Source organism: Macaca nemestrina, chromosome 3, assembly GCF_043159975.1.
Source record: "Macaca nemestrina isolate mMacNem1 chromosome 3, mMacNem.hap1, whole genome shotgun sequence".
Lineage (NCBI taxonomy): Eukaryota > Metazoa > Chordata > Mammalia > Primates > Cercopithecidae > Macaca > Macaca nemestrina.
In genome coordinates this window covers 93,546,691-93,559,710 of record NC_092127.1, presented here as the reverse complement: position 1 = coordinate 93,559,710, position 13,020 = coordinate 93,546,691, and the positions used below count along the sequence as shown (strand labels likewise).

The following is a 13,020-nucleotide window of genomic DNA, read 5'->3' as shown; positions in this document are numbered from 1 at the left end:
AAGCCACCAATACGGCATCTGAGGGTATCCAAGAAAATCAAACATAACTTCATTTGATTAAGAGGTTGAAACAAACCATCACTGAATTCTGGTCAGAGAAGAACAGCACAACTGACCTCTTCTTCAATCAGCCCACACGAGAGGTCACCTCACGTAGGGTGCTTACCAGGGACATGCTGTCTCTTCCAGAGAGCACCCAGAGAGGGGTTCATAAATGTGAAGAGAGGATTTTACCCCTGCGTGCACTGCAGGCATAAAAGTCGACAGTCTCCTTTGGTCAACAAATTATAGTCCACCGTGTAGGAAAACAACAGCAGTTCTCCTCCACGGCTTTGAAACAAGTCAGTGAAAGTGGAGATCCCCTAGTCTCTGTCACTTGGATGACAGGAGAGAACTTGTTTCCATCAGATAAGCCACTGCACTAATGAGGCAGAAACATCTCTTTGGAAACTGGGGAAATGACTGTGCAATTTGCCAAGAGCAAGGCAACCGTTCTAAGAAAAGTAAGATATAATTCTTCATTTAGAAATCAGTGATTAAATCTGAGTTCTTAGTCCTTGACTACCTTTATGAATTTGTTTTACAAGTTAAAAAGTTTTTTCATTTGTTTGATAGGCTCCATTGGTTTTTTGAGAATATTGCCAAGTCTGTTTGAAAATCAACTCCTGCTCCTAAAACATAAAAAGCTACAGACACACACACACTCACAATTTGTGTAAGCACATATATGCTCACAGGGAATTAGGGAACTATGTTTGCCTTCTCCTTGTCATTCTTCATTTCATTAAGAGTCGGCCTGGAAACACCCTCCTAGGAAATATTTCCATAGTTATTTAATTCAATAAAAAATGACGTGTATCTTTCATGTGATCATCATTTCTAATAAATCCAATAAGATTATCTGCTCTCCCTTGCTACTGGGAAAACATACTTACTGCCAAAACTTTTCCTAGCCATCCTTCTACTTTTTTTTTTTTAAAAAAACCATATTATAGTAAGTAAACTATAACATTTTTCACTGTGGTCATTTTAATTCTATACAGATTTATATATGTGTGTATAAATATAAACACAAATAAAAATGACAACAATACTTAACAGAGTAGCTTAGGAAGTAGCATTTTATAAAACCCCTGGAGGATACTGGTATACCATTGATTTAAGTCTAGATTTCTCAGACAAGCACTTCCTGCCCAAATAGTCCCAATACAATTCAAACTTCTTACAAGTTTATACCTTTTAAATACTTCCCAAATTCTTTTGCTATGTTAATTGAAATATGTGCAAATCAAGACTCTATTTAGATAAAAATTTCAAGTCAGAGGGCCTGTTGAATAATATTATGATGAAATACTGATCTAGGGTCTCTATTCCAGATAGCACAAATAAATCATTTGAACATGTCTGTTTTTCCTCAGCTTCTGAGAGCAGTTACTGAAATGGGCTTCTGTTTTCCACCACCCTGCATGCTCTGTGGGTGATGGCTGTGGGAGGCAGAGCGGGAAATGTCTGAGCCTCCAATCCTTGAATTTGATCCCTAACACATTTTTAAACTTTATTCTTTCATCATCTTATAGAGGAGATCCAGAAGGAAAAAGGAAAGTTGCTAAATAAAATGACAGGCACCATAATCAATGTTTCATTTAGAATGACTTCAAGATTGCTGCTTGCTAAACTTGAGCACTTCCACTGGGTGGCTACAATGTGTATATTTGCCAAACACTTTATTCAGTGAGATAAAATGTATCATTTTCCCTTAATCAAAAGCGAAATTCTAATGTCAAAGTATTTCACATAGACATACAGCTCAAAGTGAAATTACCATTATTTACTTTGTATTTCCAATCATAAAGATTTTGTTGTGGTACTAATTTGGTTACTTGTTTGATTTTGATTAGTAATAACACAGATCTCCGAAAATCATGTATAATAACAGTGCTCTTGTCACTGACTATCATTTTTAGTTTCTATAAAAGTTACGGAATACCATTGGCTAAAATATAATCTTTGATCTAGTTCTTCAAAGGGTTTTTAAGGCCATATGAAGTTCCAAAAAGATATTAGAATTATTTAAAATATTGAATTTGAATACAAGTAACAAATACGCAAATTCATAGAGAATAGAAGAGTCCCAAATTGCTCCTTTTACCTTTAGTTCTATAAAGTAGTCCCCCTGCTTCTCTGCGGTTCACTTTCTGCAGTTTCAATTACCTGAGGTCAACTGTGGTCCAAAAATGTTACATGGAAAATTTCAGAAATAAACAATTCATAAGTTTTAAAGTGCATGGAGCTCTGAGTAGCGTGACAAAAATCTCTCAGACATGAATCACTCCTTTATCCAATGTACCCATGCTGTATAGGCTTCCTGTCTGGTAGTCACTTAGTAGTTATCTTGGTTATCAAATGAAAAAAAGCAGTGTGGATGGGAGTTCCGTACTATCTGTACTTTCAGGCATCCATTGAGTCTCTTGGAAAATATCTCCTGCATTTAAGGGAGGACTGCTGTACATGAATTTCTTTTGCTTGTTATTATAAGTAGATACTTTTATATCACGTACCCTATTACATTGCACTAAACTTCTATTATCTAAGAGAATGTATATTATGAATTAATTTAAAATGATCACTTTTATCCACAAATGCTGTGCTTCTATACTACATTTTTATATTATTATATACTCTAAGTTTTTTAAATTTTGAGAAAACCTGCCTTTCTATTTATGGATATATTTCTATTTATGGATATATCCCTTCTGACTGTACTGTAGATGCATTTTAATAAACAAGCACTACTCTCTTTTTATTGCAAAGAAATATCCACATATAAGGTGGTTCTTCCGAACAGAAAAAAAGAGAGAGAAAACAATAAATAAGAATAGAGTTCAGGGAGTCTGTGATTAAGTAATCAATTAAGAGATTGACTAAAACTGAGAAATGTTAGCATGCATCAATGAACTTGTTAAGTGTGCTCAGGGAGTTTCTGTTGCTTCACATCCTCAGTTAGGAGGGGGTATAATCCATGGTCATCTACATGAGGCATTTTTATAGCTCTCATAATTGCTGAGAAATGAAACTAGCCACAGGATCCACATGACAACATGATTAATGAAGGTAAAACCCCTTATCCTCACAACATTTTAAAATAAGTAAGACTGGTAACTCTGGTGTTAAATCTGAGTAATCAATATCATCTGTTAATATGATTATTGTGAGCACTGGTATTTAAAATAAGAACTCTAACAGGCATATCTGTATAATGAAGTTTCACCTGGCTCCCCTCACTCTCACATTCCACTGCCACGTTGGCAATGAGATGTGTTTAGTTATTTAACTAAAAGAGGGTATTCCCCTAACATGGGAGTTTTCAGATGTTACACTTCACTTTTGCCACACAAAGCACTTTTGAATCACTGCTCATTGCTATAAAAACTATACTGACCTAAGGACAAATACCTGCATATTTGGCACTTTCAAAGCTATAGCTCACTTTCTAAATTATAACTTCAGCTTAATTAATGTCATGGCAACTTTAACACTATATACTCCATCTAGAAGGGGAGGTATGTTTTAAGTACTTATAAAATCTGGAAACATTCTTCTGTGTATTTTAAAACCTCATTATATATTCCTAAGTGAGCAACTTTTGGGGGAGCAGCAATGCTCAAAACGAAAAACCACAGTACAACTTCAACACAAAACTTTTTAATTCTGAAATTTCAGCTCAATATTTTCAAACATATTGCTCCTAAAGAGTCCAAATATCTGCAGCATGATATATGTTTTGGGTTTTCATGAAAAGGCAGAAATTCTTCTGGTGGTTCCATAGAGGTAGATAGGATAAAAAAAAAAAAAAAAAAAAGTTTTCTATTTCTGATCATGTTAGCTCATAAAAGTATTACTATAAAATGTTTTTATTAAAATCTCCATAAGTTTGAAAATAACAAATATTTAAAATAAGAGAAACTATAAATTATCCCATTACTGAGTTTCTTTTTTAAAAACTAGAAAAAACGGAAACACTAATGTTTGAATATCGCTCAAAGCAAACTTACTCTGCTTCAAAGTAGCATCTAAAACAGCACCAAATTTCTGTGAGTAAAACATCCTTGAGCTAAGAGATACTGAAATAATACCAAAGGTCTCATATTCATGTAGCCCTCCTCCACAAATACATAAGCAATAACAAATCCAAGTAAGAAATGAAACCAAAGAAGCATCCATACATATGTTTAAGAAGTCAGGTTAAAAAAGAAAGAGTGCAGAACCAGAACTAATAATAGAAGCAGAATGACAATTTTGTAGGCGAAAAATCTAAACTGTAAGTAATATAAAATGCCCTACAAATCTCTTATTTTATCTCAAAAGTTTGACAGAAAACATTTGCTCCAAACATGCAAAGAATAGCAATAACCATTAAACAGTAAGAATTAAATGCAAATATTTCACCAAAATATATGTCATCGAGAGTATCTATGCTGTTTTAAATTAGGATAACCAAACTTCCTGTTGCAAATATAGTTTGAATAAATGAAGGTTCTGGTGAATTTGCTTTGCCTTCATGTTGACCTATTTTTTGTTTATTTTGTTTTAACACAAAACCAATTATGTTATTTAGAGTATACACTTGTGTCCATTTTCTTTTAAAGAAAAACTGTCCACATTCACATAAAGGTCTGATTTTCCCCAAACCCTTATCAGAAACCCTGGGGTGTACCTTTTTTCTGTAATAGTGCTCATGGATTTATGAAAAGTTATCTTGCAATATTCCTTGGGAAAACGGAAAGTCAAGGACGAGCTTCTTGCAAGGACTTAACTGGCAGTGACTTAACATGGCATTTTTAGAACTAATAGGAGGTTAATTTTCCCAGAGAGAACAAAAGGGAAGAAAAGAGGCTGTGGAAGGGAATGAGATTCCCACAGGCTGTTCAGAGAACTGTGCTCTGTTCAGGAGTTTACAATGATCTACTTTGGAGCATCTCCTCAGACAGCTCCATTTCTTGCTTTTGGGGAAGCAGTATCAGCAGCTATCATGACTCTGAGTTCAAAATTATTGACGTTTAGTTTCTTTTACATCTAGATTTCTTTGCCAATGGTTTGTAGAATTGGAAGTCAAGGAATAATACTAATATTCTATGAGCTAAACGCTGCTCTAATTGTAACCTGTAGTATATATTATCCTCATTTTTACATGTGAGGAAACTAAGGCACGGAAACGTTAAATATCTTGCTCATAGTCACACAACTGGAGGTGCTGGAAGCAGTATTATGAAGCATTGGTAAGCACTGTGTTAACTGACAGAATGGGCATATACCACTAACAGCTCTTAGCTCGTGCTTCCCCAGAGCCAGATGAAACTTGCATTAAATCTAAGTAAAATGCTGTTGCAACGCAAACTGAGCTTCAAGAACATACAACTTCCAGCCAAATCACTGCTCCCAAGTTCTTCTGTGTAGAAATTTTAGAACCCCCCACCACCACTCACATTAGAATCCTAGCTTGACCTATGTTTACTGTCTTCAGATGTTTGAATCCAGAAAGTACTATACCTGTGTCCGCTTTTATACTTAAGAAAGTGAATTATAATTCCATGATTCTACTTCTGTCTTCCTGTAGGGCTGAAACTGCCTCGCTACATTCCGTTTCCAACAAACAGCATTCAGTCTGGGATGCAATATGAGTGCACAATAATTGTTTAAGAACTTTACTTCTAATACTATGCTTTATCCAAAGAAAACATTGTTTCTAATTTGTGAGGAAATGTGAACAGGTTTGTTTTTAACTGCCACAAATACAAAAGTCAAACTAAAAAAAATATGTAGGCTAAAACTGCAAGGCAATAGCACTGGCTCAATCTCAAACCCCACAATTTTCCCCATTATCTTCCTGAAGTGGTTGCAGCCGGTAATTTTAATGTTTCTTCTGAGAGTGACTCCCTCTGCTGCTCCTGCAAAGCCATGACCTAAATCAGAAAAGTGCTAAACGCAGTTAAGGCCTAATAGAGCACACTTGCTGTTTGCACTAATTGGAGAACCTAGCATACATTAGAGAACAGTTATATTTAAGTCTCAACAATAATTCTAAATAAGCTAAGAGGGTTTGCTTAGTAGAGCTCATGCCCTGTTCATGTCCTTAGGGGGGTTGCTTAAAATAGACCTGTACGAATTCTGACTAGGACAACCAGCTCCCAAACTACAATAGGAGGCATTTGAGGACCCTGTCTTAATTAACTCTACCCTCAGTATCCAGAATACAGGGAGTCAATAAATGTCAGTTATAATCTAATGATTCCTAATTCTTTGCAAGTGTTTGGAAAGTTTATTCTTTGAAGTTTTAAGCATTCTCTAAGCTAGAATACACAAAAGTATTTTTCTAAACAGAAGTAAACTAGCCTACTTTTCCTTATTGTATATTCCTAATGTGAATTCATAAATTTTCTGTACTCCTACAACGGAAACGTATACGACAGAATTGTAATGAACTTTAGTTGTCTTCATTGTTGACTGTCTGTTTATACCACACCAATATGCAAACATGCATAAAGGAATTTTTACTCTTTTGTAGGAAGACATATATATTTTTTTAAACTATCAGTTAAGATAATAGGGAATTATCCCAATCTGATTAGAGACTTCAGTAATTTTTTGTCCTGAGTTTGGTGGTGTTAACACTCAAACACTAGTTGGTGCTAGATAAGCAGCATACCAATGCTGTGTAGCCCAGATAAAATGCATTTATAAACTAGGAGGGTCCTAATTCAGAAGCACACTGATCACACACACACACACACACACACACACACACACACACACACACACACACACACGCTGCCTTTTACTAGTAAAATCTTTCATTCTTGGAAGTCAGAAACACTGCAAATTCCCTGGAGCTAGGAGTTCCCAGCAATCCTGAATGAAACAATTAGGGCATAGCCAGAAAGGAGAAAGTTGTTGCCTACAGCCTAGAGAATTTCCCAAGGACCTATTTAAAATGACCCGCAGTTACAAAACTCAGTACATTCACAAATAATGCCTATTCTATGTTTTATCTTAAATATCTGTTGTTTCCTTGATCATATCTGAAGATATATACATACTTCTAATTTCTGCAGTACTTCAACAACAGAATGAAAACCTTGTCCACATTGTAAAGTGCTTAAATTAACTTTCCCATGTTAATCGCACTTGGACTTTCATTCATAAGAAATAGTTCATTCGGATCTTTAAGTCATCACCACAAGGAAATCATACCTTGAGGGCATGGGCTAGTGTTCTAGTCCAAGGAAAGGAGAAAGAAGAGGAAGAAGAAGGGAAAGGAGGTCTGACCATCAGACCATTTATAAAATGTGTGATTCTGAGAGGAAAGTGTTAATAGTGGCTCAAGATAAACAGGCTGGGGTAATGTACTGCAGTGATGATGATAGTAGCTGATAGTGGAGTTTGGTGCTTTATCCTTCCTTTGATAACTAACAGACAACACAGGAAGAACTGGTATCCCTGGAACATGGAGGATAACAAAGATAAAAGTGGTAGAATAGTGCATTTTACAGACCATAAGATTCAAACAAAAATTTTGCTAATCAAGCACTGAAGGAACTAAATAAACGAAATGGACAAGAACTGCAGTGAAATGCACACACCCAACAGAGTACGTTTCCTTTTCCACTTAAGACGAGACTCGGTCTCTAATCTTTAACTTGCCTACTCTATAAAAAGTGCAAGAGGAAAACAGTCTATCCTAAGCATTTTTTCTTTTTAATCTCTTCTCCCTTCTTCTTTCAATATTAATCCATTTACAATCTCCTGTTTGATTATCTTTATTGATCCTTTTTCTACCCAGTCTTTTTAATTTGGTTATTGTAAGCTCTCAGCAGGAATCCTATCTCTTGTTTGACATCTTTGGGGACTTTAACTTGTCCTTTTCCCAAACAGTTCTCTCACCGTGTCCCGTCCCCCTCTCCCACCACCCACCCCCATGGCTCAGTCCTTTGTGCGCCCAATAACAGCAGGCGAATTCCACAGGGAGTCATGCGGTTGATTCCACGACTATTCATCAGGTTGTTCACTTAAGCTTCCAAACACCCCCCTCTAAGTATCCCTGGCTAGCGCCCTGAGAACTTGTTATCAATGTTAGGAAATCTACAAGCTATGATTCTTGGTGGAGATTCCTTTTTAAATGGACAGACAGATGAACTCTGGAAGTGTGCATAAGAAAACAAGAGCAGAACCTCGGGGATGGGAGGCATCTGGCGAGAAGGGAAGGAAGGATTTATGAGCAGGGCCACTTAGCAGGGCAGCAGGAAAATTTACTCCCGAAGAAGCTATCGCTAATTCACAAAGCCTTGCTAATCACTTACCTCCCCACCCAGACCACACTCCTATGCTAGGCGCTCTCCTCCACTTCCAACAACCCCACCCCCATCCCCAGCGCCTCTCTAAGATCAGAGGGAATGCTCTCCGGAACCCCTAGGGTGTCTGAACATCACCTGGGGAGTTGGGGCTACCGTAGAGCCTCCCTTTACTCTCCAAATTTGGAAATAATAGTAACCGAGAGTGAGGGGAGAATCCCTGAATTGCCTCTGAATGCTGCATAAGCTTCCTTCATCCTCTCCTTTTCCAGGAAAAGCTGAGCTGCCTCGCCTGAGCCGCCTCGCCTGAGCCGGCTATCACCACTGAACTGGGCTGAGAGACCCAGGAAGGAGTTGGGCTTGGCCAGAAGTTTTGGGGTCCAGGTGACCCGAAAGAGACCGCAGAGGGGTCAGCCTTGGCTCTTTCTTCTCCGCTCCATTCCAGTCAGCTTCCCTGGCTTGGAAGGCTGGGAGCTGCTGCTAACACTTCAAACTAGGGGAACAAGAAGGGAGCCGGGCGATCAGCTCCTGAGCCTCCCCTCCTCCCTTACCCATCGCCAACTCCCGGCCACACACTTCCCAACCCGGCTTCGCCCAGGGCTCCGGTCACTTATGTTAAAGCTCACAGGCGTTAAATTAAAATGTCAGAGTTATAAACTGGTCGGCCACCCCGGGGAGTTTCGGATCCGGTTTGAACAACCAGCCGGTTCCCCCAGAGCTCTGGGATTTTCATTTCTACGTCCCCTGGTGGGAGGCAGACATGAATTGGGGTATGTATGAGTGCAGAGGCATGCACACCCCGGGCCTGCCTCCAGCCGGGTACGCGGATTCGGGTGGGCTGTGTATTTCCACAGCACCTGAAGCAGCAGGCGAGGGGGACGGATGCTTTTGAGTCCTTGACAGTAATGGACACATTTCCTTAGCTGAGCGCCCTTCGGGGTCTAGTGTGCTCAGAGACTCAGTGAAGATCCTGCTACCCCAGCCTTGGCACAGCGCGAGGAGCCTCTGTGCATCATGCGCTTCGGGGTGCATCTACGGTATATCACAGAGCGACCCGCACCGAGAGTCTCTCCAAACCTCTGTGTGTACAATATGCAACAACGTGCATGTGCGGTGCTGAAAGTGCACAAGACACCCCAGGCTCCCACACGTATGGAGACGGATCGGATGCGTGTCCACACCCCGTTCGTCCCCGGTCCATTCGTGCCCATCTCGGAAGATAGATTAAACATTAATAATAATAATAATAATAATAAATAAAGATTCTTGACTAGTTGGGAAAGTGGAATTTAGAGTGGTTTCCAGTTGAGAGCAACGAGGCAAATTGAGGAAGTCAGGAGAACTGGGGAGGAGGAGAGGAAGCAGGGAAGGAAGAAGCGAAGGGAGGTGGCCGCGGAGCCTGGCGGACCCCCTTACCTTGGGCGGCGGAGCCAGTGCCGCTGGCGCTGAGCAGGGCCAGGGCAGGTAGTACGAGCATTTGCAGCAAGTATCCCAGTCCCAGTCCGCAGCGGGCCGCTGTCGCCCGTAGACCTTTCCTCATCGTAGACAGAGGTGTGCCGGGGGAGGGGGGGGAACAGAGAGACGCGCAAACAGAGGAAAGCCCCACTGGGCAGAAGCTGAATCCGTGCACCGCGAAGCAGTCCGAAGAAATAACGACAACCGAGCGCCACACTCCACTTTCTCCAAGGGCAGGGGCCAAAAGGGGGAGGAGAGGAGACGCCGAGGAGGAGTTTGAAGGTCCCTCTTTTCCAATGCCTTCTAACTGACGTCTCCCGCGAGCGACTGCTCTGCCCCCACTTGGGAAGTCCAGGGAGGCGCAAGGCAGCCACCTCCGCCGCTCCCCCCAGCAGCAGGAGCAGCCGCAGCTCCGCCGCACGCCGAGTCTGGACTGCTCTACGGGTCCCCTCGCCTGTGAGGAACACACACAGACACCGGGGGTGGGGGTGGGGGTTGAAGTGGGGAGTGGGAGGAGGAGGGAGGGAGGAAGCTTGGGCACCGTCAGGCGCTCTGGTCTCCAATCTCAGTGTTCTCACGCCGGCGGAGAGATGTCCCGGTTGTCGCTGCTGGGTGGCCAAGGAGGGTCACATCCTAGAGTAGGGCGCACGGGTGCGCGAAGGCGCTCGGCAAGGAGGCGTAGAGGGCGCAGCACAACTCCGCTGGGGGGTAACCGGGGGCGGGAGCACGCCCGCCCGCCTTATGTAAGCAAGGATTGGAGAGAGATCAGCGCCCAGGGCGGAAGGTGGAGATCAGCTGTGGGTTTGCCCGCTGAAGCCGAGGCGAGAGAGACCAGAGGAAGAAGCAAGAAGCGGCTGTGGAGAGTGGCCGCGCGCCTGCCTTCCGCGGTGCGCCAGACCCGGACGCCAGGAGTGCAGCGGGCGCGCCCTGGGCCACTTGGCTGTGTCCAGTGGAGCTCAGCCTGCCGCCTGCCACCTTCTTCGCCGCGCCGGCAAAGCTTGAGCCGTACTCCCTGGGACTGGACTCGCTATAAGACTTCGGGTGTTGGGTTTGACCAAGCCGGTGCGGGCTCGAACTGAAGTCCTTCTTGGTTGGGGAAGAAGGCATGAAGCTTTTGCAGTGCTCCAGCCCGTTGCTGTCCTGGGGTTGTCAGCGCCTGTCAGACTGCTTTATGTTCTGAGCGCGTGTGACCCCTTTGCAGTGGAACAGAAACTAAAAGCTCCATGAAAACTCATTCTGCAACAGTGCTTTCTTTGCGTGCATCTTGGTGGCTGACAGGGGTGGTGAGGCGATACTGGAAGGAAGAAACTCTCTTAGAAAAAAAATGCAAAGCAAAATTTGTAGATACTCAAAGTGATGATGGAGCCTATAACATGTTTTTCAAATTTCTAATAGTGTGTGTAAGAACTCGAGCTGCTATGAATTTGTTTACCTTTCTATGGGAAATAATTGTCTACGTAGCCGGGTTGTGAATCCCTGTTGTCATGATGAAGGAAGGATGCAAGACTGGGTGGGTAAAATAAGGAAAGACTAGACAAAAGGAAAGTGAATTTATTAAAAGATCAACACGCAGACACAGCATTTTGGGAAAAAGAAAACCATTTCCCAAGATTAGCATATCTTTAAACTAATAATACATCAGGGAATTTTATGTTCTTGGTACCAACGGGGCCATGTGTAAACACACATGCACACACACACGCAGGAAACTTGAGGTCTAATTTTGGCTGTGGTCATAACTACGGTTACCCTGGGTAAGTCAGGTAACCTGTGAATGTCTCAGTGTCTTCATTTGTGAAATATTTTGATAGTTTCAAAGTTCTCTTAAGTTCTAGCATTCTATGATTCTGCCTGCACAGCCCCATCTAGGCAATAAGACCTATCTTGGATGAATCAGGGAGATCCAGAAAGGTAGTATTTGCCAAAGACATTGACAAAACCGGCCACTTCTTATTTCTGTGGAGACTTTGTCCACCACACAAAACTCTTCTTCACTCTCTTCATCTTCTCCATACCAAGATATCATGATATTTGACAACAGGGTAGGTGCTGGCACGAGACTGTCTGCCTTCAGTTCTTAGCATTTCTTATTACTTGACTGATATTGAGCATTAAAGCTAGGTGCCTCTCTTCCCTAACTTGTAAGATGGGTCTAGTAACAGGAACTATCTCACAGGGTTGTTTGAGGATTATATAAGTTAAACATATGTAAAATGCCTGACACCAAAATTGTAAACTGCTGTTCTTACCGTTCATGAAAAATTCCCATTAGCCTTATGCTATCTCGACCAGTGCTGTTCAGCAGAAATTTCTGGAATGAAGAACATGTTCATATCTGTGCTTTCTGAGCTGGTAGTTATGAGATACATGTGGCTACTTGCAATGTGGCTAGTGTGAATTGGAAATTTTTATTTAATTAATTTTAATTTAAATAGTCACATGTGGCCGGCGGCTACCATATTTTATGGTGTATTGAGGCCACTAATAACTTGTCAAGTATTTTGAGAATGACTTCACAAGGGATTATTATTATACTTATCTGTATGTACAATTTTACTAAGAAGGACAACAGCTTAAATACTAAGAAATCTCCACACATACTCACCATCACATCAACAACATCCAAAAGTTATTTGTTTATTTATTTACAATTTTATTGCCTGTCTTCTTACATTAGAATTTAACTGTTTTAAGACAGAGATTTTGCCTTTGTTCATTATTTCAACCACAGCTCCTAAACTGAGCCTGATATATAGTTGGTACTCAATCAATATTGATTGATTTCCTGCCCAAAAAGCTCAATGGGGAAGACTCCTCAAAGTCTAGGACAGCTAAAGAAGGTTGAAATAGTCACCTACTCCTGTTTGGGGCATTGAGGTACTCAGTGACAGATACCACATGCAATTAGTTCCTTAAAACAAATAAGAGATTAAAAGAGGAAATGTAGTTAAATACTGAAATTCAGCCTAAAGATGGCAGGAGAATGGTTTGAGAAGTGTATAGAGTGATGAGGTAGAAAAGGAAGAGGAGAGTGACAACACCACACCAAGGACAGGAAAAACACCAGCAATAGATCAGCTTTACACAGCAGGCAAGTTTCCTGCTATCTACAAATACAGATGAAACTTGTCTTGTGGATTAACATCCTGCCTACTTTTGTTGATCATCACATTTTTTCCTCATGAGAGAAATAATAGTGTTTTGTAGGCTCCTGAGAATA

The 13,020-nt window shown here is 41.1% G+C and overlaps 1 protein-coding gene across 3 annotated transcripts in view; it reads right to left on the bottom strand.

The window, feature by feature from the left end:
• Positions 1-10,016, bottom strand: part of LOC105464214 (unc-5 netrin receptor C) — a 387,289-nt gene extending 377,273 nt beyond the window's left edge. For all 3 annotated transcript variants that reach the window (XM_011711873.3, XM_011711874.3, XM_071093291.1), the window contains exon 1: positions 9,762-10,016. In XM_011711873.3, the coding sequence (XP_011710175.1) occupies positions 9,762-9,885 (124 nt within the window). In that variant the 5' untranslated portion in view covers positions 9,886-10,016. The remainder of the gene's footprint in view (positions 1-9,761) is intronic.
• Between the last annotated feature and the right edge of the window lie 3,004 nt (positions 10,017-13,020).